The 26,772-nt window shown below is 41.0% G+C and overlaps 1 protein-coding gene across 2 annotated transcripts in view; it reads left to right on the top strand.

Moving 5' to 3' along the window:
- The window catches only part of ap2b1 (adaptor related protein complex 2 subunit beta 1), a 272,901-nt gene that overhangs the window by 162,241 nt on the left and 83,888 nt on the right, over positions 1-26,772 (top strand). For both annotated transcript variants that reach the window (XM_080210859.1, XM_080210856.1), the window contains one exon: positions 12,524-12,608. In XM_080210859.1, coding sequence (XP_080066985.1) covers positions 12,524-12,608 — 85 coding nt within the window. The remainder of the gene's footprint in view (positions 1-12,523; positions 12,609-26,772) is intronic.

The raw sequence follows: 26,772 nt of genomic DNA, 5'->3' as shown, positions 1-26,772 counted from the left end.
TTTGTAGTTTCTTGCGGTCTTGGGCAGAGCAGGAGCCATACCAAGCTGTGATACAAGCAGAAAGAATGTTTTCTGTGGTGCATCTGTAAAAGTTGGTGAGTCATAGCTGACGTGCCAAATTTCCTTAGTCTTTTGAGAAAGTAGAGGCCGTTGGTGGGCTTTCTGGACTATCGTGTCACCATGGTGAGGGGGAACTAGGACCGGTTATTGGTGATCTGGACACCTAAAAATTTGAAGCTTTCAATCATTTCTACTTTGTCCCCGTTGATGTAGTCAGGGACATGTTCTCCTTTACGCTTCTTGAAGTCGATGACAATCTCCTTCATGTTGTTGACGTTGAGGCAGAGATTATTGTCGCAACACATGAGTCCCTTCTCTCCCTCTTCATTTAACCCTGTCAGCATATTCTTTTCTCCCTCGTCCATTTATCTAGGTTCCTCTTAAATGTAGCATGTCGAGTTTGATCAACACTGCAAACCTCTTTTCAGCCTCAGCAATGGAAATTTGACCATCAGGAGGCACTTTTGAACTCTTTGTCTGGTTAAATGGCCACGTAACTATTAAAGTAATGGCCAAGAATGTTGATCCTACTGTAGGTGACAGAGGGAAGGGTGACTATTTGGTAAAGCACAGAAAACGTGCTGTGATTCCGATGTGTTCACCACCCCACTGCTCCTACTATACTTCCTCACCTCCTGAATTATTCATATTGCTGCCACTGGTGGAGGTGTATGCTCCCTACCAGCCACCTTCAGGCTGCCTCCGCTGTTTTCTCCATCGGTTTGAGGTGTGTTAAACAAACTGGAAATGACCCTGGGACCGTTGTTTTTTTTTGTCTGTACGAGTTATTACCCCACACTACAGGTCCTTTACTTACTGTTGTTGTCCTGATTGTTATATTCCAGAAAGAGATCTGATGAAGGTAGAACTGGAGTCAACCTTTACCTATATTTGCAAACATTTAATTACACAGCAGAAGCATACACCTCCTAACTCTCAAAATCACAATTTCAGGATTTGCTGAGTTATAGGGACACAGGCAAATTCCCAGTTAATGACCATCTTTTGCAAAAATTTAATACGCCATTAACACTGGTAATTTAATCAATGCTTAGCATCAAAATCATGCAAGCGGCTTGAATGAAATTACTGCTGATATACTGCTAATGATAATTTGACAGACCTTTTTCATGCATGAGAAGACTGAATACACCAAATACTGTATCATTTTGAGTGAAAGAATGCTTAGGATGCTACCACAATGATTAATTGAGACAACTGGGGTACACGTCTGCCAAGAAAAGAAGCAAAGGATACCCTGGTGAGGTTAATTCAAGAGGGATGGGAGGAGGCTGACAAGGGTTGAATTGCCATTTTTGTTCTGTAGACTGTAGGTAAAAACTCGATGTAATCTTGTAAAATGTGAGGCTGAGCGTGTTTCTAGTCATGGAGGCAAGATGTGACTCTGTAAGGCATTGATGGGTGAAGAGTCATTGGACTACACTAATACTTGCAAGTTTGCAACCATCACTAACACTAAATTCAAGTGCATCCTACACTGCTATCATTTTACAGGAAGAAACCTCCGAGCAAATTAAAGGACGTTCAATTTAAATTCCCATTGATAGCATGTATAAGGCTGCCAAGGGAAAAATCCTCATATTTATTTAGCTTTTCTGTTGGGATTACTTAGCAAAATGTGATGTTGCCTTTGGCAGATCATTCCTAACAATTGATGGGGTGGCTTCTGCTCGTTCTAAATTTTTTCCTTCATCAGGATTGTTATTGGCAACTCTCACTAGCGAAGATGATTATCTTCCATGAGTTTAAAGATGGCTGATGAAATTGATTTGTGATCCGTGGACTTGATGGCACATGAGGCACTTGTTGTGTGGGATATCTGGTCATGTGTTACTAATTCGGGTTATGAGGCGTTCTTTTCACTGTTTTTGCTTTTCTTCATTTTGTTGTTGTTAGGTCTCAAAATGCTGGGATCTTTTCCACAGACTTTGCCACCATCTGGTTCAATCCAAGGCAATGATTTCCCAGGCGTTGTTGCCAATGTTGCATTTCTTCATATTGGCACTCAGCACAGCCTTCATGTGCTTCTTCTGTCCTTCTCTGGTGTGCCTGCCCTGACTGAGCTGAGAGAAGATGACCTGCTTTGAGAGCCTGGTTTCTAACCAACTCAGCAAAGCTGTTGGCGGATTATCATAGCCTCGAGGATTGTGATGCCTGCTTGTGAGAGGACACTGATGTTGGTTCATCAATCCTTTTAATTGATATGCAGTCTTCTCTGGGCAGCATTGATTGTATTACTACAGTCTTTCTGTACCTCTTGTACGTTATCCAAGTTTCAGCCCCATACATCAAGGGATCATGACCACATGGTCAACTATGAGCTTGCTTTCAGTTTAGATGTCGTGATCTGCAACGCTTGATTGCTCAGGTACCAGATTTCAGGTTATGCTGGATTTCTTCAGTAATGTTGGTTTTGAGAGCAGTAACTTCCCAAGTACTGGAAGCATTCAACATTTTCTGACATTCATCCTAATCAACGGGGCATGTGCATTTGGAGCTTGCTGATGGAGGACTTTGATCTTCTGAGCATTGAATGTAAGGTCCCATCGTCTTGTGCACCTCAATAAATTTGTTGACCATTCTCTGGAGATCCGTTTCTGACCTAGCATTTGCTACAGCATCATCAGGTCAGGCTGATAGCTTTTGATTGTAGTTGTCTATGATTACAGGGACCTTGTCTGTAGACAGACAGACAACACAGCAATAAGGAAGATTGAGAAAAGAGTTGGAACGAATCTTAACTTCAAAAGGATCTGTAATGGATCCGTTGTTAAGGATCACTGCTTTCATATCATGATGAAACAGGAGGTGGATGGTAGTTAATTTTTTTAAGTACATCCATGTTTCATAATCTTCTGAAGTGCTTTACCATTTACAGAGTTAAAGGCCTTTATCAATGAAGAATGTTGTATAGAGAGGTTGATGTTGTGCAACATTTTTCTTACATTCGGAGAGCTATAAAAATCAGATCGGTCATATCTCATGTTGGCCTGAACTCCCAGATTGGGGAGTAGCTCTTCAACTGTTATTCAGGAGGGCTCTTCCAATGAATTTTCCTGCAATAGAAAGCAAGGAGATGCTTCTGTAAGTTCTACAATTGGACTTGTCCCCTTGCTTGAAGATTATCACAAAGATGGCATCTTTGAGTTCATTTGGGACTTCCTCATCATTCCAAATCCGCAGGAAAAGGACATGGAGCTGTTATGTTAGTTTTCTCCTTCATGCTTAAAGATTTCATCTGGGATTCCATCACCATCACAGTTTTGGTATTATTTAATTGTTTGATATATTTCATCACCTCTATAGCTGTTGGTGAAGATTTGAGCTCATCTTGAACTTGATGCTATGGGACGGAGTTAAATCCTCTTGTTAATAATTGATTCTTGATTGAAAAGATCTTCAAAACATTCCATCCATAGAGCGTTGACAGTTTTCCTTGATCAGATCTTCCCTGTCCTTGGGTCTCAGGGGAGCTGGTCTTTGTACGTCTGGACTATAGATGATCATGGCAGTGAAGCCACAGATATTATTCATGTCAGTGAGATCCCTTGCCTTATCTGCCCAACACGTGCTCTTCATTTGGCGGTGCACCCTTTTGTATTTGGCCTTTACTAGTTGGTAAGCTATGAGTTTGGCTCATTCTGCTAGACAAAGAAATTATTCTACTTCAATGAGTCAGTTCATTGATATCCAGATAATTTTCATCAAATCGATCCTGATAATCCAAGTGTTTCTTTGCAAACCTAGATTAAATTGGAATTGAGGATGTCCCAGGCACCGTAGACATTTCTTCTGTTCTCAATTGAAATTTGAAAGTTTTTCTCTCAGACACTGTTGCAGCTGGTAAGAGGTCTCGCAACACCAGGTTAAAGCCCAAAATGTCTATTTGGTATCACGAGCTGTGAGAGCGCTGCTCCTTCACCAGGCGACTCACCTAATGATGGAGCAGTGAAGTGAAAGCTCATGATGCCAAATAAATCTGTTGGACTTTAACCTGGTATTGTGAGATTTTTTACTGTGCCCAATGCAGTCCAACTGTGGCATCTCCACATCATTGTTGGTCTTTATCTCCTTAGACTGGATCCTTCAGAGCTTCGACATTGATCTTTTGTGGACATATTCTTCTGTTGCGTCTTTCGTTTGGGAGTCAGATTGATTGACATAATTGATTGAATAAGTAGGTGCTGGACCGATCATCTATCAGCCCCTGTCATTAATGTAGTGGTCTGGACATCTTGTGATTTCAGGCATGGGTGATGGTGTAGTCAAATCAAGTGTCAGGTGAGTGTTATTTATTATTACTATATCTTATTACATGATATTTGTATTTATTCTTCTGGTAGAAGAGGATATTGGTGACGATAAGCTCATGTTCTGTGCATTCAGTAAGGAAAGAACGCCATTGGAGCTTGCATTTCCAATTCTGTTTCTCCAATAGTTTGATTCCAGAGATTGGAATCTCTTCCAACTCTGGCTTGAAGCCTCTGAGATGAATACTCCTGTCCTCCTCCTGAACCCCACAGAGAATCTGGCAAAGTTTGGCATAGAAATCTTCCTTGGTTTTGTCATTGGTGTTCAGTGCTGGGATGTGTGTGCTGACCATGGGTGGCAAGTTGGCTCCTTGCTCATTTCAGACGAAGCATTCTGAGATGTTTATTTCTTCCAAAAGCAAACTTATGATGGTTCATAAAGTGATTCTTGATGAGAAATCTAACTTTGTGAGCTCTGTGTTCTTCTGATTTCCCCTTCCAGAAGAAAGTATAACTGCCCCTCTCCAGCTTGTTGGGTCTCAGAATGTCAATATCATATCACTGGATTCTCAGTTGACAAATGTAGTGCTACGGTCTGGACATTCACTCATTGGTATTCCATGGTGGGGGCTGATGTTTCAGGTCCCAAACTTTGTCTTTTATGTGCTTCTGCCAAGGTGGTGACCCCTGTGAATGTGGCTACCCAGTCAGGAGAGGTTACACAGACAGTCTAGATTGCCTTTTCTAGCACCTCCTCAGTGGGGGGTGAGCAAAGTGGAACCTAAACTGGGCTGTTCACTCTCAGTTATCACTATTGAAAGGCACCCCTGCTTCGCCGAAGTGCTGGACAACCATCATGTATCTGCCATCTCCTTGAGAAACCATGGCTAGAAGCTTCCAGACAACAAAGCCCTACTCCTAGCGTTGTTTTCTTATTGTTGAAATGCTTGGGAGATATGATCAGAAGGAAAGAAGCTTGTGCATTGCATACCCACCTACCATAAAGAGGGATATGGGCCAAATGCAGGCAATTGGGATGAGCTTCAGGATTTTTAAAAAAACTGGGTGGCATGGACAACTTGGGCTGAAGGGCTAGTTTCCATGCTGTAAATTTCTGTGATTCTATACGTGTCTTGATGGAATGAAACCTTGGTCCAGTGGCAGAGAAACCAGGATGGTTAAAGGTTTTGATCTGCTCCAGTCTCCGTCCACTGAGATATTCCAGATGACACATCTCCCTGTTCTACCGTTAAGGATTTGTCTACCAGAGCCCCACCTGATGAGTGTTTCTAGGGCTCCGAACAGGCTTTCGCGGTAAGCAAAGTGGCCCAGGTCGTAAAGAGTTCAACCGTACTGTGCCCTGTTTTGATCACCCGTTTCCTGCTCGTTGCCAGGTTTTGTAGTAGGTACAAAGGGCTGGACTTTGGAAATGAGAGAGAATTGCAGTCAATCACTTCCAATTACCCATCCACTGCTTAGCAACCACTTAGAACATAGAACATTACAGCGCAGAACAGGCCCTTTGGCCCACGATGTTGCGCCGACCAGTTAAAAAGCAATGACCCGCTAACCTAAACCAATCCCTTTCCATCCATAAACCTATCCACGGATCTCTTAAACGCCCCCAAACTAGGCGCATTTACAACTGCAGCAGGCAGGGCATTCCAATCCCTCACCACCCTCTGGGTAAAGAACCTACCCCTGACATCCGTCCTATAACTACCACCCCTTAATTTAAAGCTATGCCCCCTCGTGCTAGCTTTCTCCATCCGAGGAAAAAGGCTATCACTGTCCACCCTATCCAAACCTCTAATCATCTTATATGTTTCAATAAGGTCCCCTCTTAGCCGCCTTCTTTCCAACGAAAACAACCTCAAATCCCTCAGTCTCTCCTCATAGGACCTCCCCTCCATACCAGGCAACATCCTGGTAAACCTCCTCTGCACCATCTCCAAAGCCTCCACATCCTTCCTATAATGTGGGGACCAGAACTGCCCACAATACTAACTGCAGCCGCACCAGAGTTTTGTACAGTTGCAACATGACGCTGCGGCTCCTAAATTCAATCCCCCTACCAATAAACGCCAAGACACCGTATGCCTTCCTAACAACCCTATCTACTTGATTCCCAACTTTCAGGGATCTATGTACACATACACCTAGATCCCTCTGTTCATCCACACTATTCAGAGTCCTCCCGTTAGCCCTATACTCTACACATCTGTTATTCCTGCCAAAGTGAATTACCTCACACTTTTCCGCATTAAACTCCATCCTCCACCTCTCGGCCCAGCTCTGCAACTTGTCCAAGTCTCCCTGTAAACTATGACACCCTTCCTCACTATCTACCATACCTCCGACTTTGGGGTCATCAGCAAATTTACTAATCCACCCAACTATACCCTCATCCAGATCATTTATCAAAATTACAAACAGCAGTGGCCCCAAAACAGATCCCTGAGGCACACCACTCGTAACTGAACTCCATGACGAATACTTACCATCAACCACCACCCTCTGTCTCCTATCTGCTATCCAATTCCTGATCCAATTACCTAAATCACCTTCAATCCCATACATCTGCATTTTCTGCAGAAGCCTCCCATGGTGAACCTTATCAAACGCCTTACTAAAGTCCATATATACCATGTCAACTGCCTTACCCCCATCCACCTCTTTGGTCACTTTCTCAAAAAACTCAATAAGGTTAGTAAGGCACGACCTACCCTCCACAAAACCATGCTGACTATCTCCAATCAATTCATTACTCTCTAAATAACTATAAATCCTATCCCTAATCATTTTTTCTAAAACCTTGCCCACAACAGAAGTAAGACTCGCCGGTCTGTAATTCCCGGGGAAGTCTCTGTTCCCCTTCTTAAACAATGGGACAACATTCGCTATCCTCCAATCTTCTGGCACTATACCTGTGACCAACGACGACCTGAAGATCAGAGCCAGAGGCTCTGCAATCGCCTCTCTTGCCTCCCAGAGAATCCTAGGGTAAATCCCGTCCGGCCCAGGGGACTTATCTATTTTCAAACCCTCAAGAATATCTAGCACATCCTCCTTATCAACTGCAATACTGTCCAGTTTACAACCCTGTAACCCAGTGTTCTCCACAGCTACATTTATGTCCCCCTGCGTGAATACTGAAGAGAAATATTGGTTCAGTGCCTCTCCGATCTCTTCCGGTTCCACACATAACTTCCCACTGCTGTCTCTAACTGGCCCTAATCTTGCCCTAACCAACCTTCTGTTCTTAACATATCTATAGAACGCCTTAGGATTCTCCTTAATCCTATCAGCCAAAGTCTTCTCATGTCCTCTTTTAGCCCTTCTTAACTCACTCTTTAACTCCCTCCTAGCCAATCTAAAGCTTTCTAGTGCACTACCTGAGCCCTCAAGTCTCATCCGGACATAAGCCTCCTTTTTCTTTTTAACCAGCGAATCAACTTTCTTAGTGCACCACGGTTCCCTAGCTCGACCATTTCCTCCTTGCCTGACAGGGATGTACATATCAAGGACTCGCAGTAGCTGCTTCTTGAAAAAACTCCACGTTTCGGACGTTCCCAGACCCTGTAGTCTCCTAGTCCAACCTATGCTTCCTAATTCTCTCCTAATAGCCTCATAATTACCCTTCCCCCAGCTAAAACTACTGACCCGAGGTTCATGCCTATCCCTTTCCATCACTAAGGTGAACGTAACCGAATTGTGGTCACTATCACCAAAATGCACACCAACTTCCAAGTCTAGCACCTGGTCTGGCTCATTTCCCAGCATCAAATCCAAAATAGCCTCGCCTCTAGTTGGCCTATCTACATACTGAGTCAAAAAACCTTCCTGCACGCTTTGTACAAAAACTGACCCCCCTAATGAGCTAGAGCTATAGCTATTCCAATCAATATTAGTAAAGTTAAAGTCCCCCATAACAATTACCCTATTACTTTCACTCCTATCCAGGATCGTCTCTGCAATCCTTTCCTCAACCTCTCTAGAACTTTTAGGAGGTCTATAAAAGACTCCCAACAGGGTGACCTCTCCTCTCCTATTTCTAATCTCAGCCCATACTACCTCAACAGACAAGTCCTCATCAAACTTCCTCTCTGACACTGTGATACAATCCTTGACTGATAATGCCACCCCTCCCTGCCTTCTACCTCCTTCTCTACTCCGACTGAAGCATTTGAACCCTGGAACCTGCAACAACCATTCCTGACCCTGCTCCATCCATGTCTCTGAAATGGCCACAACATCAAAGTCCCAGGTACTGATCCACGCTGCAAGTTCATCCACTTTATTGCGAATACTCCTCGCATTAAAGTATACGCATTTCAAACCCTGCTCCGCTCCACCCCCACAATGCCGTGCCACCCCCACTCGCCTTGGCTTTTCACACTGCAGGAGGTTAATGATTACTGCAACTTCCTAAGAGTTTCCATATCATTAGTCATCTTTGCTCTTTAAAATATATATCACCAAACACCTGTGCCTACCTGTCCATTCCAGCCATTATAGTGATATCTCTCTGTGCTGTTAAAAAGTCTATGGCTGTATTTGAGAGTAGGCTTTTGAGGTCAGTATTAGTTTCAGATCATGGTTCAGTGGTGCAGGTCCGAGGACTTTATATAATGTGAGAGAGCATATGTGGTATTTGCACTTCTGTGGTCATATTTATCGTGTGCATATTTTCCCCAGAAGTCATTAACTAAGGCTATAAACCTGCAGTCTGCAGAAGCTGCTTAGCATCCAAAGACCAAAACCAATCCTGCCAAAGAGAAAATCTTTTTCTAAATATTAATTGGCCAATATTATGAACTTATGTGTTAAAAGCCATCTAATATTTGCACAATAAATCTTAGAATTAATTTTTAATACACATACACATCTTACGCTGTCACTCGTTGGGCAATTGCTAGTATTATGAATAATTTAAAAGGTTTCATTAGAATTTTAATCAAACTGTATAACAGGCTTGGGAGAAGTTCTTTGTGGCCATGTGTGCCACATCACAAATATAGTGCATGGAGGAAATCTTCCTACACCATTCTTTTAGAAACAGTTTAAAAATGTATGTCTGTAAAATTTATTGTCTGGTGGTACCAGCTGTGGCTCAGTTACTAGGGTATGGATTGAAATTCCATTTCCACTTCAGCATAAACATTGAATGCAACTTTTGATCTTCAGGATGAGATATCAAACTCACCCTGCCTTCCCTCTCAAGTGAACTTAAAATATCCCGCAGCAGTATTTGGCAAATAGAAGAGAAGGATTTGCCAAGTCCTGCCCAATATTTCTCGCTCAATCTGTATTACAATAAACAGCTTACCTGGCCATCGTCACATTGCTATTTGACACATACAAATTGCCGTGATTTTTATGTTACCAATGACAACTACGTTTTGAAGGTAACTCATTGGTCATAAGGTGCCATGGCTATCTTGTGTCAGCTGTGCTTCTGTTGAAAGCATGTTCACCTCCAAATAGGAAGGTTGTAAGTTTAAGTCTTACTCCAGGACTAAGACACAAAAATTTAGGTTTCCACTCCAGTGCTGCAACATTGGTGGTGTCGTCGTTCAGAGGAGATGCTAAACTGAGGCTGTGTCAATCCTTGCAGGTGAAGATTTTATGACTCTATTTTGAAGAAAAGCAGGGTATCCCTGATCTCTTGACTGATATTTAACTCTCAATGTCACAAAGAACAGATAATCTGGTCTTTATCACCTTGCTGTTTTGAGGGTGCTTGCTTTGTGCAAGTTGACTGCTAGGTTCCCACCATTACAACAATGACTCGGCTTCATTGGCTGCCAATTGCTTTGGAACATCCTGTCATAATAAGCAACACAAACACGCAATAAGAGCTGAGAATTCTTTTCTTTCCACGGGTCTTTTGTATGTTGCTGCAGAAAGCACTAATTTATTCCAGGCTAAGTTGGATAGATTTTTGATAAACTAGGGGAGTCAGGGGCTGGAGGGGTCAGACGGGAAAGTGCAGTTGAGAGCACATCAGATCACACGATCTTATTGGATGGCAGGTTCGAACAGCTGAATGGCTATTCCTGTTTCTCGAATACAGGTTCGTCCGAGGATTACAGGGTGGAGCGTGTGCTGTCACTGACCTATTGCTCAAAACAGGTATAGAATACATTGAGCTCATCAGGGAGGGGGCTTTAGATTCCTTTAGAATCTACAAATCTATTTCCCCTTCAAATATGTTCAGTGATTTGGCCTACACAGCCTTCTGCGTTGAAGAATTCCACAGCTCCACCACCCTCTAAGTGAAGCAATTTCTCATCTTAGTCCTAAATGACCTGCCCCGGTACCTGAGACCCTTGTTCTAGACCCACCCACCAGAGGAAACAACATCTCTTCATCCAGTCTGTCCAGCACTATCAGAATTTTACACATTTTAATTTGATCCCCTCTCATTGTTCTAAATTAGGATGAATACAGGCCCAGTCAACCCAGTCTCTGTTCATACAATAATCCTGCTTTAGCGTTTTAGATGAGTGAACTATATGCAGCTGGCAATGAAAAGATTAAGTATGGAGGTGATTATAGGTATGAACGAAAGTTTTAGCAGCAGATGAATGAAACAGGAATTGAGGTACTGATATTGGAAAAAATCATCAAAGTTGGGGGCTTTGTGATGGAGAAACTATGGGATCACAAGCTTAAGTGGTTTAGGATAAAAGTAACGTGGCCATAGTCCCAGATGACTGTGTAGAGCTGACTGGTAGTGATATAACTGGTGGATCTTCACACCTCAGGCAAGGGGCAAGGCTGAGAAGGTGGGCCTTCATGAATTACCTCAGCCAGTATAGGAATTGAACCCGCTGTCTAGCACTAACCAGCAGTCCAGCCAACTGAGCTTACCAACCGCCTTATATTCTATAGGATACCAGGTTATAAGTAGCCCTGTTCAACTTGGGAAGCAGAGTAGAATCGGTGGTGTCAGGCAGTACAACGTTAGGAGCTGAGAATCATGACTTTTGTCTTTGGAAAGTTTGATTTGAGGAAATGTGGACTCACTCAGTATCGGATGTCAGTAATCTGCTACTACAGACAGTGACAGGATGAAGAGATTTCCCAAAAAGTGGAGCTGGGTGCTCTAAGCAGTAATTTGGAATTCGATCTTATGTCTTTGCATGATGTTGCCAAAAGGCACCATATTATGGTTAGGGAGAAGAGCCATTGCTTGGAGATGCTCAAAATAAATTGGGCAAGCAGGCAAAGGCCATTCCACAGAGCTGGAGAACACAGAAGAGATGTTTGAGGCTGATGGTATGGTGGGCGATGGTACAGAAACAGCATTTGAAGAGTAAATGTGCCCTTGTCACAGTCAGAAAGGATATAAGTTTTTGACTTAGGTGTGGACTGTTTCATGGTGAAAACGGACTCGAGCGTGGAGCTTTGGAAAAGATGGGCGCAGATTTGGGAGACAACAGCATGTTCAATGCCTTTGGAGAGTACAGCTGATGGGGGAACTCTTGAGATGCATTCTAAAAGCAAGCATAGATGCTGCCATTTGTGTCACTGTCAAATATCACATTCTTTATGATTTAAATCCATTTACCAATGTGCCTAGTGTATATTTAATTTTGTTAGACATTGAGATGTTAAGTGGAATAAATAAATTGTTTGCCATGGCCTAGGAGTGTCTCAAAGTGCTTTACAATTAATTATTTTTTGCAAAGTAATCACTGTTTCAACAGAGGGAATAGGGCAGCCAATTTGTATACAGCAAACTCCCAAATACACCATCATCTGTTTTTGGCGATTGATTAGGAATTGATGTTGGTCGTTGCAAGGGAAAAATTCCTCTGCTCTTTTTTCAAATGGAATGGTGTAACGATATTATTCTGATAGATGAGATATTACACAGGCCAGACTACGGGAGCTGAGCAGAAATGAACTCCTAGTTCCCCGAAAAGTTATGGAATTGTTGACAGATAACCTGATGGACAAAGGAGGAAAAATCTATCCACAGGGTTTGATTTTTTATTTGCAGGGGGAGCCAACAAATTGCCTTCTCTCGATGAAAGCAACATTGCTGTCAAAGCATTGAATGTTGGTCAAAAGTTGACCTGCCTTTGGTTCAATCTGAGGACCGTCATTCACCATGCTTTCGGACTGCTTTATTAAAGTATTCAGTCTTCCCAGTAAAGTTTAACTCGGTGTTATTATTTCAGGTGGCTGTGAAAAACAACATTGACGTCTTCTACTTCAGTTGTCTGATTCCACTCAGTGTGCTGTTCGTGGAGGATGGAAAGATGGGTGAGTGCTGACACCGCCTATGCTGTGAGAGAGATTAAATAGTCAACTCCCCTTCTTCTGCTGAAAGATGCAGCCATTTTCAATTGATGGTGTTTGTTCAGTCAGATAAGCAGGTCCTATTTCCATATTGCATCTTGAATTTCCACCACAAACAGGTCAGTCTAAAAACCCAGCTAGTCTCTGCCAGCAGTTGTGCTCCATATGAGCCTCTTCCAATTCTTTTTTCATCTAATCTTATCAGTGTACCTTTCTAAACAGCAACAAAAGTTTCCAGCACTCTCTCTCTCACTTTCTTCCTTTGTTCTCATCTAACTGTCTCACTGTTTGTTTCAACTACAATGTGGCAGTGATGCCACATTTTAACCACTCTGGTAAAGAATTAAATTTTCAATGCAATTAGTTGAATTCAAACCAGTTTTCCGCAAGGCACTCTGATGAAAATAGAATTTGGTGTCAGTGTCAGTTCCATATTTAATTGATTTTAGTCAACAGAGACACCACTGAAAAGGCACATTCATTAAGGAGGGGATAGTTTCTCGCCTTCCAATTATTATTCCACTGCTGATAGATTTTGCTTAATTAGTCGGTCTGATTAAGGTAATTTTATTTTCATACAGCACAGCAATTAGCAGCAGGTTCACTGGTATTAAACGGGTGCCATCACTTCACTGGTTACCAGATGATAGATTTGCAGTCAGCGTTGCTTTGTTGGTGCGACTTTCATTCTGGGTTATGGGTTTCGACCATTCCTGAAGACTTGAGCACAGTACAGGTGGTGCTTTAGTGTTGTATTGAAGGAGTGCAGTATTTTCAGATATACCAGTCTTTGGAAACGGCATTAACCCGAGGCCCCATCTCTCTATCTGATGGCTGAGGTGGATGCGAATTATCTCATGACGCTGTTCAAAGGTGAACTAAAGAGCTCTTCTGGCGAACTGGCCAACATTCTTTTCTCAACTAACACCATCAAAGCAGATTAAGTACTCATAGAAACGTAGAAACTCGGATTTAATTTGGCCAGGGTGATGTAGCAGAAGAGAGCATTAGGTCTGGATTGAGAGCATCTTTTCTTACCCATTTTCAATTGCTCTTGCAAAAGTGAACTATCCCTGAACTGCTGTAGTCCACATGGTGTAGATGCAACCATATTGCTGTTAGGAAGGGAGTTCCAGTTTCTTTTAACCTATCTTGAATGGATCTTACTTATCAAAAGCTTTACTTTGTTATCTTTCTAAATAACGCAAGATGTTGCATGAATTTCTTCAAACCAGTAGCAACTATGGCCCCAATCAAATTGGCCAAGAATTATAAGAGCATTTACCGACTCGGTAGTATTCCTCATCGGGTTAGGTTTTACAGAAAACCAAATTTAGTACATCACATAATCTGACTCTAAGAGAGCTTAAGCTGCAGTGCCTTTTGAAAAATACTACCCAAAAGAATAGTGATTAATTTGCATGATTTTTCTTTGTTTCAATGCTGGCACTAAATCCCATCATTGGAATTTGGCTTGAAGGAATTGAAGCCCAACTATGTGAAGAAAGCTGCAAAATTATCAATAGAAATGCAGCTATTTACTCACGATGTTTTAATGATCTAGTTAACTTGATGTGTACATTGGTAGAGTTTTCTCATGCTGTCACAATCAGCAACTCATCCAAGCTGATGTCTCCTACCGTTATCAGGATTAAAAACAAGATGGGGATGAAAAAAGACCATGCAGTTTATTTATCCTTCTCATAGCCCATTATAACTTTCTACTGTATTTCAAATTTCCCTCGTGGTTTTGATTTTACTTCCTGCAATTCCCAACTATACCAGTACAAAATTGATTCAACATAATCCATTTCTGTACCCAATGTGCATATGTCCTGCCATTACTTTAACGCAGTAAATCACAGGAGTATTGTATCGTACACGTGGTCAGGTAGGAATTTATGATAGGCTTAAATAATGATTGAAATCTTTAATCTGACTGACTATTTATGAATGAATCACAAGTTGCTGCTCAGGTGATTTTTTTTTCTTCAAAAGGATGTGACCAAAGCTGCAGCAGGAGCCTAAGTAGCTGAAACGGCTGGATCATTTGGAAAATAGAGCAGTTTCCAATTTAAGATGGGTGTGTACGTTTGATCCAGGCTACCATCCCCTAAGTACTAAGAGCCAACAAATTAAATTGTGTCTAATGTTGTGAAGTTGGTTTGAGATGATACATTGCAGGTACCACACTCCAGCATTTATCAATGTCATGTAGCAAATGGTTTCAGTACTTTTTTTTTGTTCATGGGATGTAGGCATCACTGGATCGGCTAGTGTTTATTAGCCATTGTTGAAATCTCAACTTCCGAGTTTGACTTTAACACAAACACACATTCACACAACACAAATTAACACAAGATACTTCACTGAGAGATTGTCTTTAATTACTTGCTAGCAAGGGGAGGAATCTTGACACAATGGTCCAGAGAAACCACTCCACCGGACCAAAAAAGTCATCCTGGTTTGTACAATTCTGCAGCTCACAGTCAATTGGACACAATCCAATCAAAAGTGTTACAATGACATATTTTACGTATTGATCCAATAGAATGGAAATACTGAACCACCCTGATCTGATCGAGGGATACGCCAATATATCACCCCTAAGTCTGTACTCTAGTGTCTTAGTCAGACATCATGTCTCTTTTGATCGCAGCCTCACAAAGCATCTTCACTAAAATAGTCTCACATGGGCATCCTTTAATTGATAAAGGGGGCCTACAAAAGCCGTTAGTATTTTGTGGCCTTGTCACTGAAGTTAACTGAATTTCTAAGGGATGTGGTCAACTCAGCTTGCCTTCAGGATATTCCCCGATTTATAGCCCTGATATGTTTGTTTATTGCCAACATAATGAAACACATGTATATATTGCTTGTCAATTTAATGACTAAGCTTTTTATCACTACCTACAATTTCAAGGGGTGTCATCATGTTACCATTAATTTTTGTCAATTCCCACTAAGTCCCCTACCATAACACTTTCGTTAGCTGTGACATACCTTTCTGACACTGTTTTGACTAGAAACTGTGAAGGAAGCCTCATTAAAACTCACTTTTGTATTAGTTGTTTCTGATAAGGTGTCTGATGAGGCAGTTAAGTCTTTATGGCCTTGTGGTTCTAACAGTTGGGTGCTTTTAAGGACTATACCTAACATATCTTTAGTTACCTCAACATATCTTGAGGTAAGGATGGCAGATTTCCTTTCATAAAGGACATTAGCGAACCAGATGGGTTTTTCCAACACTCGACAATGGTTTCTTCATCATCATCATTAGACTTTTAATTCCCAATTTTATTGAATTTAAATTTCACCATCAGCCGTGGTGAAATTCAAATCTGGGTACCTAGAGCATTACCCTGGGTCTGTGGATTACTAGTCCAGTGATAATGTCACTATGCTACTGCCTCTTGCAGTACCTCCACCAGTGCATCAATGGTCCAAGACCACAGACTCCTTGACTTCTCCCAGGAATGAGCCGCTTTGGCCTTCTGCACATGTTACCTTCCAAATGGCTAACCTAAGACTAAAACACCAGTCACCTCAGTCATTGTCTCTCAACTCCTTCCCATTTCCATACCCAATGCCGCACTTTCTCCTTTATGTTGTTTCACCATCTCCTTGTCAGACCCTGCTATTTGCTGTCTGGTGCATCCTGGCTTTTTAAATAGTATGAGATTAAATATTGAATAGTTGGATGGTGGAGCAGCCCACAATGAGTACAAGAAGAACTAACTGACCTCGGGGCGCAGGGCCTAGTATCCAGGGAGCAGTCGGAGGGTGGAGTCACAGCACAGCGAATATAAAATAATTATCTCAGGAATTCCACATTGTAGTCAAAATAAAACTGAAAAGCTGACATCACAGGAAAGCTGTGACCTGATTGGTAGAAAATTTGTACTAAATTTGGAAAAAAAAACTGCAAAACTAATTAAATTAATTTACTAAGGAGAGGTGACTGGACAGGTAATGAGCTGTAGCCGTATGATGTGGGAGCTGGCAGATCCCATTACGAACTTCAGTGACCACATCTGCAACAAGTGTTGGTTGCTTGAAGAACTTGGGTTTAGAATTGATGAGTTGGACTCTGAGATTCAGATGCTACGGCAAATCAGGGAGGGGGAAAGTTACACTTTTCAGGAGGCAGTCACTCCTGGTAGATTAAGTACCTCTAATTTGGTAAGTGGTCAGGGACAGCAGGATGTGACTGCAAGTGAAGCAGATAGGAGAATCCTGAATTCAGGGACAGAGGAGCCTCAGCAGTTGACCTTGTCCAACAGGTCTGAGGGACTTGCTGCCCATGTGGATGAAGAAGAGGGCTGTAGGGAGGATGAGCTAGCCAACGACTGCACCGTAGTACAGGAGGCCATTCAAGGAGGGGAGCAAAAAGACAAGTGTAAGTTCTAGGGGACTCTATAATTAGGGGGATTGACAACATCCTTTGTAAGCTGGAGGAGGACCTTCATCCAAAGGGTCTGTGAATCTGTGGAATTCCCTATCAGTGAAGCACTTGAGGCTACTTTGTTTATAAGGTAAAGATAGATCGATTTTTGATTAGTAAAGGAATTAAGGTTATGGTGAGGGACAGTTAAGTGGAGCTGAAAGATCAGCCATGATCTCATTGAATGGCGAAGCCGGCTCGAGGGGCCAAATAACCTACTCCTGCTCCTAGTTCTTACGAAACATTGAATTAGAGTTGTTTCCTTTCATTTTAAAGCCTTGTTCAACTGTTGATAGTTAAGTTGCTTTATTTGTTAGAGTTATAGTTAAACTGTGTTAAGAAATAATGTTGTTGCTATTAAAGCTTCCTAATTTGCCAGTCGAATTACTCCTGAAACAAAAGCATCCTGTCCTCACATTATGGCAAAATGGAAAGATTGGTGGGGTCTAGTCTGGCTTCGTAACGTAACTTTTTTGGGTTAACATGTAAATTTTTTGATTGGGCAATCCAAAGCAGAAGACGACATTTTAATCTTTTAATTGGTGAGCAGCTGTTGCTCTTTAGCTAAGTATTTACTAACAATTCTTTGGATTGAGTTTAATGAAAAATAAATGAATGGCTAGACCGTTTTGGAATAAAGCAATTGCAAGTAATGCCAATCTGTCAGGTGCCCTTTTCTGGGGTGTGTTCGCTGAGAATCCTCAATCTTTCCTGTACTGCTGTTTTGTAAATCTGATTATTTTCTGATACTTAGAGGAACCCTGAACAGCAACTCTTTAAGTTGATCAGATCATCATTTTAACAAACACATCACGCAGAAGGTGGATTACATTCAAAATACTCAAAAAACTTGATTGCTCCAAATATTGAAATAAATTGTACAGCGACACCCATCATCAATCGGCATAGTTCTCCGTCACCATTGGAAAAAAACTGATCTCCGGTTAACTCCTTTGATATGAAAGTCAAATTAACCTCATTATCAGGAGGTTGCTAGAGATTGCCCCCATACTCCAAGGTTCCCAGGTGTTGCCTGGAAGTTCAAATTTCCAATGGGTAATAATCCTGCACTGGGAGCCATCCGAAACCCTCATTTAAATTGCAGACTTCAGATGGGTCCGAATCTCATAGCAGAATAGTTACCAAGTAAAAGTTAGAATTAAAACTACTTCTAAGCCCTATTTGGGTAACCTGCTGCACTGCGCCTGACTGGCCTGAGTTGGAAGCACGGCCAAGAAATGTGCAGCTCCCTACTAAGGTAAGTTTTTTATGAAAAAAGCTGCAATCTAACTACAGTTGCCACTCCCCGAAGTTTTGACCCAGTTGCTTACGTAATTCCGAATGTGTACTCATTCTCAGTGTTCAGAAAATCTCATCAAACTTAAGTGCTGAATTTGATGGGCAGGGGGTGGGGGCAGGAAATACTAAGCCTCAAAACTTTAACATTGATTAAAAAGTTGTTTCTTTTGATGGCAAAATATTGTGGCTCCCAGTACATATTATGGCACAGTTAATCTCACAAGCTCTCCTTGAGCATTGATGTGAAGCTGGGAGCTGTACGAATTGGCTGGTGCAATCTGTCCCTGGCATAGCTTGTGGTCAGTAAATCCTGTTCTCACTGCAGGAAGGAAAGTGCAATGAGCTTTGGTTTTCAGTTGTTTACAAAGCCAAATTGCTCTGAAAATTAAGGAGCGTAGACTTTACTCTATTGGGAGAAACTATGAAACTTTATTCAGCAAGTTGGACACTTGAATTAACCATTGAGTGTTGTTCAGATGTGGGGTCAAATCATTTATATTAACGTAGCATGTTTTAAAATTTAGTGACAACCTGAGCAGCCTTGTGCGAATGTGATGTTCAAACTGATTCCAAAAGCATCTGTTTAAGCACTGACAACTGTGACTCCACAAACCACCACTGCTGCTCGTGCATCCTGTTGCTGCAAGAATCAGCAGACCATGGGAAATGTCCTGTAATGTCTTCCAGATACATGTAATTTACACCTCGACCATTTCCACTGTGCATGACATCTCTGCTCCAGAATCATTAGCCTTTTGAAAACTGATTAATGAGATCTGGGTCTCTTGACATCCCAGTTGAAGTTGACAGTTTCTTCACCCTCTTGGCTCAACAAACAATCTTCCACTTGCAAGTCCTCCTTCTCAAGTACTTCACTGAGTGTAACGACTTCTGGTTCATGACTAGTTTTGAATGGGTGCACTTGAACTGCTGTTTGTATTGGTGAGATGCCTTGACAGAATTCATAGAATAAGAATCCCTACGGTGTAGAACGAGGTCATTCATTCCATCGAGTCTGTACAGATCCTCTAATAGAGCATTTTACCCAAACCCTATCCCCACAGTCCCATGTATTACCCAGCTAATCTCCCGAACCTACACATCTTGGGGCACTAAGGGGCAATTTAGCATGGCCGATCAACCTAACCTGCACACCTTTGGCATTGGTGAGGGAGGTCGAGAGTTGGGGCATTTAATAATGGCATCTATTCAACTAAGCCTTCGAAGTCATCTCTTAGAATTTCAAAATTACAGAAGCTGATTTAGCTGTTTAAATATTTAAATTGCTTCTGAATTGCAAGTGCAAGGGCATGGCTGTACTTTGAACAATTTGCACAAAATTGAACCAACCCATCTTTTCCATTTCCCTGTTTTTATGAACCTGATCTTGTTCTTGTCAATTGATCTTGTTTGCTTCTCCATCTCCTACATACACTCCTGTTTGTCATCCAATGAGCTATTTTTTTGTATGGATTGTTTAGCATCCATCCACCTGTATTGTTTACAACTTTCAGCTTGCAATGGCAGAACACAAGTTAATGGACTATAACCGACAAGGATACTTCTCATCATCGCAGTATCATCAGATTTACAGGTGCAAATCTACTCCCCTTCAAGATTAGCAAAAGCCATGGGGAAAAGGAAAGCAATAGGTTTAAAGTTTAATCCTGTTGTGGATTTCGGGCTAAAACCTTCTATTTGTGCTGCTTTTTTATTCAAGAGCTGTGCAACCTGTATGTTGGAGGCTAGAGAGCAGGAATTATTTTGCTACCCATCAGTTTGACACTATTCTTACACGGGTGAAGCTGATAAAGATCATGGACTTTCATTAAAGGCCATTACTTGAAATTTTGAAAGTTCTGTAACGTGATGTTTGCAAGTTCAAACATTTCACGACTCTGCATTATTCCAATTCTGTAAAGTAAGTGTTGTATATTAATATACAACAAACGTTTGGATCAAAAGATGGGTTTATAAGTCACATGTTGTAGACACATCAATTAAACAATTAATTGACTATAATATCATCATTATTTGCAAACTCCTGCAAAAATATTTTCAAAATGTTTAAACGTAATTTGGAAAATAGATCAAAGCAGTCATTTCAGTTAATAACCTAATATTTTTAAAGGAAAATGCCGTGGTTATAAATATAACAATGCTTTAGGGAAGGTAATTCTTGCCTAGCAATATGGGGCATTTTAAGGCAGAAAAATTCTGCAAATGTTTTTGTGTGTAGCAAACACAATTTATTAAATTATATTGAATTGCAAAGGAGAAACATCATGACCAGAAGTATTGTATAATCTATCACCCCAGCAGTAGTTCCTCCCTTTTGATTTTGCATTCACATTTGGTGGGTATTTTAAAAGTACTTGTGTCTGAATGGTAGCTTTATAATTTGAGCAGCATTGTTTTCAAATGGCAATACCTTCAGATTAAGATTCAATCAAATGAAATAAACATTCTGATCAGTTTGATATTCAATTCATAAAATTATTGCAAAACCAGTTCTGGTGAAACTTTGACGAACAAAAGATAAAAGTATGATATAAGCAGAATATTTAAATCCATACCCCAAATCTGAGTTAAAAAATTCTCTTTACAGTTAGTTCATTCTAATAATTTTAAAATTGTCAATTCACTTCACCTATTTTAGAAGCTAACCTTGTGTTAACAAGTGATTGAGTAAATAAAAGGGTCAGTAGAGTGTAATGTAGAGAATGTTATTTGCTTAAAATATCTAGCTGGAATTTTATTTAAATACTGATCCAAATCTAATCCTGATGCACGTATAACATTTCATAGCAAACTGAGCGAATCTTTGAGCATGCATGTCTAATGTATAGGTCTCTAATGTCAAAACTGAAGCTTAAAGTTTAGATACAATTGGGACAATTGGTCTGATAATGTTCCAGGATATTGGAATTTCAGCCATTGCCATGTTATTTAATATTCATCAGAAGGAAAAACAACAAGGTTAAAAACTAGAACTCCCTTCCTAACAACACTCTGGGTATACCTACCATTAGGAGGAGGACCGTAGTAGTTCAAGAAGGCAGCATACCACCACCACCTGAAGGAGAATTAGAATGGCAGCAAATCTATTAAGTTGCATTGTCCTTGCTAGAATTGCTTACATCCCATGAAAGAGTTTGTAAAAACTTGGTGTCTATAAGGCAGTCAGCATGATACCAAAGAAAATGTGTAGAATGAGACTAGCACAGAACATTGATGACTAAGCTTGAAATATATCATCATGGGGTGAGAGAAGGAACCTGCGTAGAATATTGCGGAATACCAGTTTTGCACTGGTTTGCAGAGACCTGGAGGTTGCCCCAATCGCAATAAAATTGAAGACCTCCCCCACCACGGACTTCCAGATTTTCCCCCTTATTGATGACATGTCATCCCCCCCCCCCCAGACGTAGATTGCCAGCCTGGTTGACACTGTCACAGGGTACTATCCAGTCATATCCCTGACCACCCAAGATCTTCAATGGTCTCCGAACCCCTCAGCATGGTCATCACAATTGGTTTCCATTTTTGGAGATCAGTAGTGATTTCTGCCATGTTCCCACTGCACCCGAGGGTCAGAGAATCGTTGGAACAGGGAGAAACTGGCTTGAAACTGAGTAAGCATACTTAATGTTTAAATATGATAATCTGGTTACCACCCTCTCAGAGCAGGAGCCAGATTATGTCTGGGTTAGGGGGTGCATGGGTGTGCGTGGCGAATACTAAAGCAGGTTCTCACCGGCGTTGAATGTGCCCCTCACTCATGATCCTGCAACCCTGTGTGGCCCCAGCGCAATCTGCACATAAATACTTGGAGACAGAGAATTGCACCTATCTGTAAACCTGTAGCAAACTTGAAAAAAAACTTCCCAAAGACACTGGAACATTAAGAAATGAAAGGAGAAAGCAACTTAAAACAATTGCCATCGCCAGGACAGAAGTGTTGTGAAGGTATAAATCTAAAGCCTGACAAGTCCCAGTACCAGATGGTTTGCATCCTAGGATCCTAAAAGAAGCAACTGCATAGGTAATAGAGGCATTGGTTATAATTGGCATAATCTTCAAAAATTCCTTAGCTTACGGAAAGGTCCCAGCAGATTGGAACATAGCAAATATAACACCTTTATTCAAGAAAAGGAGACAAAGAAGATGATATAGGCCAGTTAGCCAATTATCTGTCATTGGAAAATTGCTCAAATCCATTATTTGGAGATCATAGTTTAATCTTGCTCCCTAACTCTTTGTTCACCCAAAGAGTGGCTTTTGTTGCTCTACCTTTTCCCTTTTGTAAATTTACCTCAATTCTACTTGAAGTTCTCCTCTTGGAGTACATTCTATTGTTTTGTTACAGTTGTGCCTCTTAATCTTTAATTTTTGTTGCCATTGAAAGTAGCCCTCCTCCAATTAAGTACTTTTACTCTATATTGCCCTATGGCCCTTTCCAGAGCTTCCTAAACTTCCATGATAAAATGATCATCTGTCCCTCAAATATTTCACTACTGATACTTGATCCACTTGTCAACCTCATTCCCCAGACCCAGCAATGCCTCCTTCCTTGTTGCAGAAATTCTTCACCCTCTTTGCCCATTGTATGTTACTATTCCTATCTGTATTAGGATAACTATTCTCCCCTCACCGTTACTCCATGGTTTTGCACGTCTTTGTAATTTCCCTGCAAATTTTCTCACTTTCTGTAATTTTGAATGCACCCATTTGTGCAATGTTAGCTCTATTGTTTCTTAACTCTAGCCAAACAGATTGTTATTGACTCCTCTAGGGCACCCCCGTCCTGCTCTCCTTTTCTCTCTCACGCACATACTATTCTCCATCAACACTGTCGCCCTCTCTCTTTTCAGTCTGTGCTGAACACCTTTTATCCAGAACTATTTTGTACTAATCGTTCCTGTCCTTTTTTGACCCAGGTATCTGTTATTGCTATGTGGCTTTCTGCACATGCACTCACCGACCTTATTTATCATGCTTTGTGTGTTTGCGTAGCATGCACTGTAAACCTAATTTAGACCTTACTGCGTTCTAAAGATTGTCTTCCTACTGAAACATGCCACTTTATATAAAACTGTTGAAACGCGTTTACCAATTCCATACCTATTTTGCAAGTTTATGAATGTTGCATTATATTTTATTGCAGTCATCCTCTGTATTAACTGCATCTCCAATTTGGTATTGTTTGCAAGTTTTAAATTTGTATTTCTGATGCCCCAAGTTCAAATCATTTTCATAAACAATATTAGCCCCGGCCCTGATACATGTGGAACATCATTTAATTACCAAGCTGAATAACTATCTTTACCCTGTTCTTCATTTGCAGCCAATTGTTTATTCATTCTGCTACTTACTTCCTTAATCCACATATTTTGGTCTTAATCTATGTGTCTAGAAGGATTTCTTCAGCCAGAGTGTGGTGAATCTGTGGAACACATTGCCACAATGGGCTGTGGAGGCCAGGTCATTGAGTGTCCTTAAGACAGAAATAGGTTCTTGACCAATAAGGGGATCAAGGGCTACGGGGAGAAGGCAGGAGAATGCGGATGAGAATCATATCAGCCATGATTGAATGATGGAGTAGACTTTGTGGGCCGAATGGCCTAATTCTGCTCCTCTATCTTATGGTCTTATAAGTCTGTATCTACAGTGAACCCATTTTTAGGTGGCCACTAACAGTGAGCGTTATGGATTTACCTAATTCCGGCAATGGATGACTTTAGTCTGCTGCACAGAATGAAGTGGGTATGCCGACGTTGGACTGGCGTAAACACAGTAAAAAGTCTGACAACACCAGGTTTTAGTCCAACCTATTTATTATTAAATAGGTTGGACTAAAACCTGGTGTTGTCAGACTTTTTACTGCACAGAATGAAACCAGTTCTAATCTCCCAGCATCCTAATCCTGGGTCAGATTTGACCAAAAGGGGCTCTGCTTACATCTCTCTGGGAGAGGACTGTCAATAAATGATTAATGAGCGAGCTTGAGCTTGCATGATAAACTTGTGCCTGGCTTGCTGAGCATCACAATTTGCCATTAAATTGGCAAGTGTGTGCCACCATAATTTTGATTCCTGTTACAAATAGAGGAAATGTTGCAGATATTTTGCTGGTTTATGGTGTTTGCTGGATTGGGGATTTTAAAGTGTGCTCTCAAGTTGACTGCACAGTATTCATTGTCCTGCCAGCTTGTGTGGGTCGAGTACTAGGTATTTTTTTCAAATTTGATGCAAGCTGAAAGTAAAATTAAACCTTTGATATCTGCCAGTCAAACTTTCAAACTTCCTCAGTCATATTCCTCAGATATTTGTCTGAATGATGCTTTTGGCCTTACGGGGAGGGGGATGCAGCAGTAGTGGAATTTGCATATAGGGTAGTGTCTAGAATGGTTGCCTTTTCTACAAAAGCCAAAAGCAATGTTCTCTGAACTTGAAAGTACAGCTGTGCTGGGGCTGTGTGGGGCTGAAAATTCAGTGTTCGTTGTCGATAGTACACTGTAATGGTTGAATAAACTGCCAGCATTGAGCGTCGATCTGAGTTTCTCACAGCAGCCAATCCCCAATGTGCAATTAGTCAAGGGTGGTGATTTCTCTATTGCAAACCTATGGTTTTCTCAGAATAGTGAATCCAAATTGTGTTTTCATTTAGCAAATGGTCTCCTTCTCTCATCTTTGATTCCGTATTCCAGAACACACTTTACTCTCTCTTACAGTTAATAGACAATTTTATATTTACATTTTCCATTTCGTTTTCTTGCACGATATGAATGCATTCAATTAATACAATTCTAACAAGGTTGCCTGTCAATGCTTGCAACTGGACTTTTCAGTCCTCAATAACTTCATTCCTTAATAACAAAGTCCAGCATTGAAGGCCACATTCAGCTGAGCTTTGTGCGGATTCCTGAACCTATCCGTATTAAGATTAATACCTTGGTTTACATGCACAATTTCCGATGCCCCAGTGCCAGTAGCATAACGTGTAGTAACACAGAAATGACTTCTCAGGAATTGTCAGTTTGGGGCAGGATCACCTTGAAGCATTTTTGCACTGCTCTTATCGTGCTAAAGATACTACCACTGGGGAATCTCCTATTTAAATCTGAAACATGAAGTTTTTAAAAAGCACTAAGTGTCTGCTGCATTGACTTTAAATAATAATATTAGAAAATAGCCAATTCTGGCAGCTCTATTCTAAGATGACAAACTTCACTGCTTAATGCACTATAATTATGGCATTAAAAAAAGTTATAATTTCTGGTTAGCTACCCTTCTTTCCTTGCTGCGCTGTTACAACCATACATATTGTCACATTATCTTTTCCTTAAGCAGACAGACAGTAAGCACCAACACCACATTTTTACACGTGTTCAGGATCCTTTATAGCCCTGTGTAATTGTTCATCGCATTTTATTCTGACAGGTCAGATTACGGTTGTAATGAACGTGCTTCCATGTTTCTTGCTGAGATAGTGGGGACTGTGTTGATTAAAAGCACCAAACATCGAGTTGGCTCCTTTTTGATTCGGCTTGAGGCTTCCAATTGTTCATGGTAGATGCTCATTAAAAGGTTGAGAAAATTCTCAACAATAACAAAAAAAATTCTCTGGTTAATTTGTTAAACATGCAGAAGCCTGTTCTTCACTCAGGTAGGATTATTTTTGATCTGCTACGCACATCTTAGCGGTAATGACTTTTCACGAAAATTTGACGCCTGTGTCTCCAAACCAATTTGTTTTGCTTGTTTTCTTTAATCCACCTGCTGGCTGTGCATAATTATATGAATTAGTTTGCCAGCCATCGTACAAGATTTGTATTTTCAGAATAGTTTTACTTTGGTTTATTTACAATCGGTCTTTGTTTGGTTAGTTTTCTACTTCGCACCACCTCCTCCTAAGCTGTCTGAATCTAGAAGAGCTGGTGCCAGGTACTCCTCAATACACCACCCATTCTCTGTATAAGACGCGCAAGCTAAGACCATTTGACCACAGTGACGTCATAAAATGAGCTGAGCCAGTCCTCATCCAGTATGCACACTGTGTAATGACCTGGATCAGAAACCCTCCTTGATTTCCCATTTTTTTAGTCCAAGGACATTGAGGACTGTCGTAGAACATTTTGGGCCATCTAGCCTTGAATAACTCAATAGAATCTTTTAAAGCCATCCATAGACAGCAGATGTGGTCTCAATTTAGCTTCTGATTTAAAATACAACATGTCAGCACTCCCTCAGTTCTACCGTCAAAGATTAACTAAGATTATCTGTTCTTTGGAATTGGGATTGGAAGCCATAAACTTCTGACTTAAAGCATGAAAAATTTTCTGCTCTTTGAGACTGGTGCCTATGCAATATATTAGTAAATTGG

The sequence above is a fragment of the Carcharhinus amblyrhynchos genome, chromosome 23 (genome assembly GCF_965287045.1).
Source record: "Carcharhinus amblyrhynchos chromosome 23, sCarAmb.v2.hapA, whole genome shotgun sequence".
NCBI lineage: Eukaryota > Metazoa > Chordata > Chondrichthyes > Carcharhiniformes > Carcharhinidae > Carcharhinus > Carcharhinus amblyrhynchos.
Note: the sequence above shows the minus strand (reverse complement) of the source record. Positions and strands in the feature narration are given on the sequence as shown.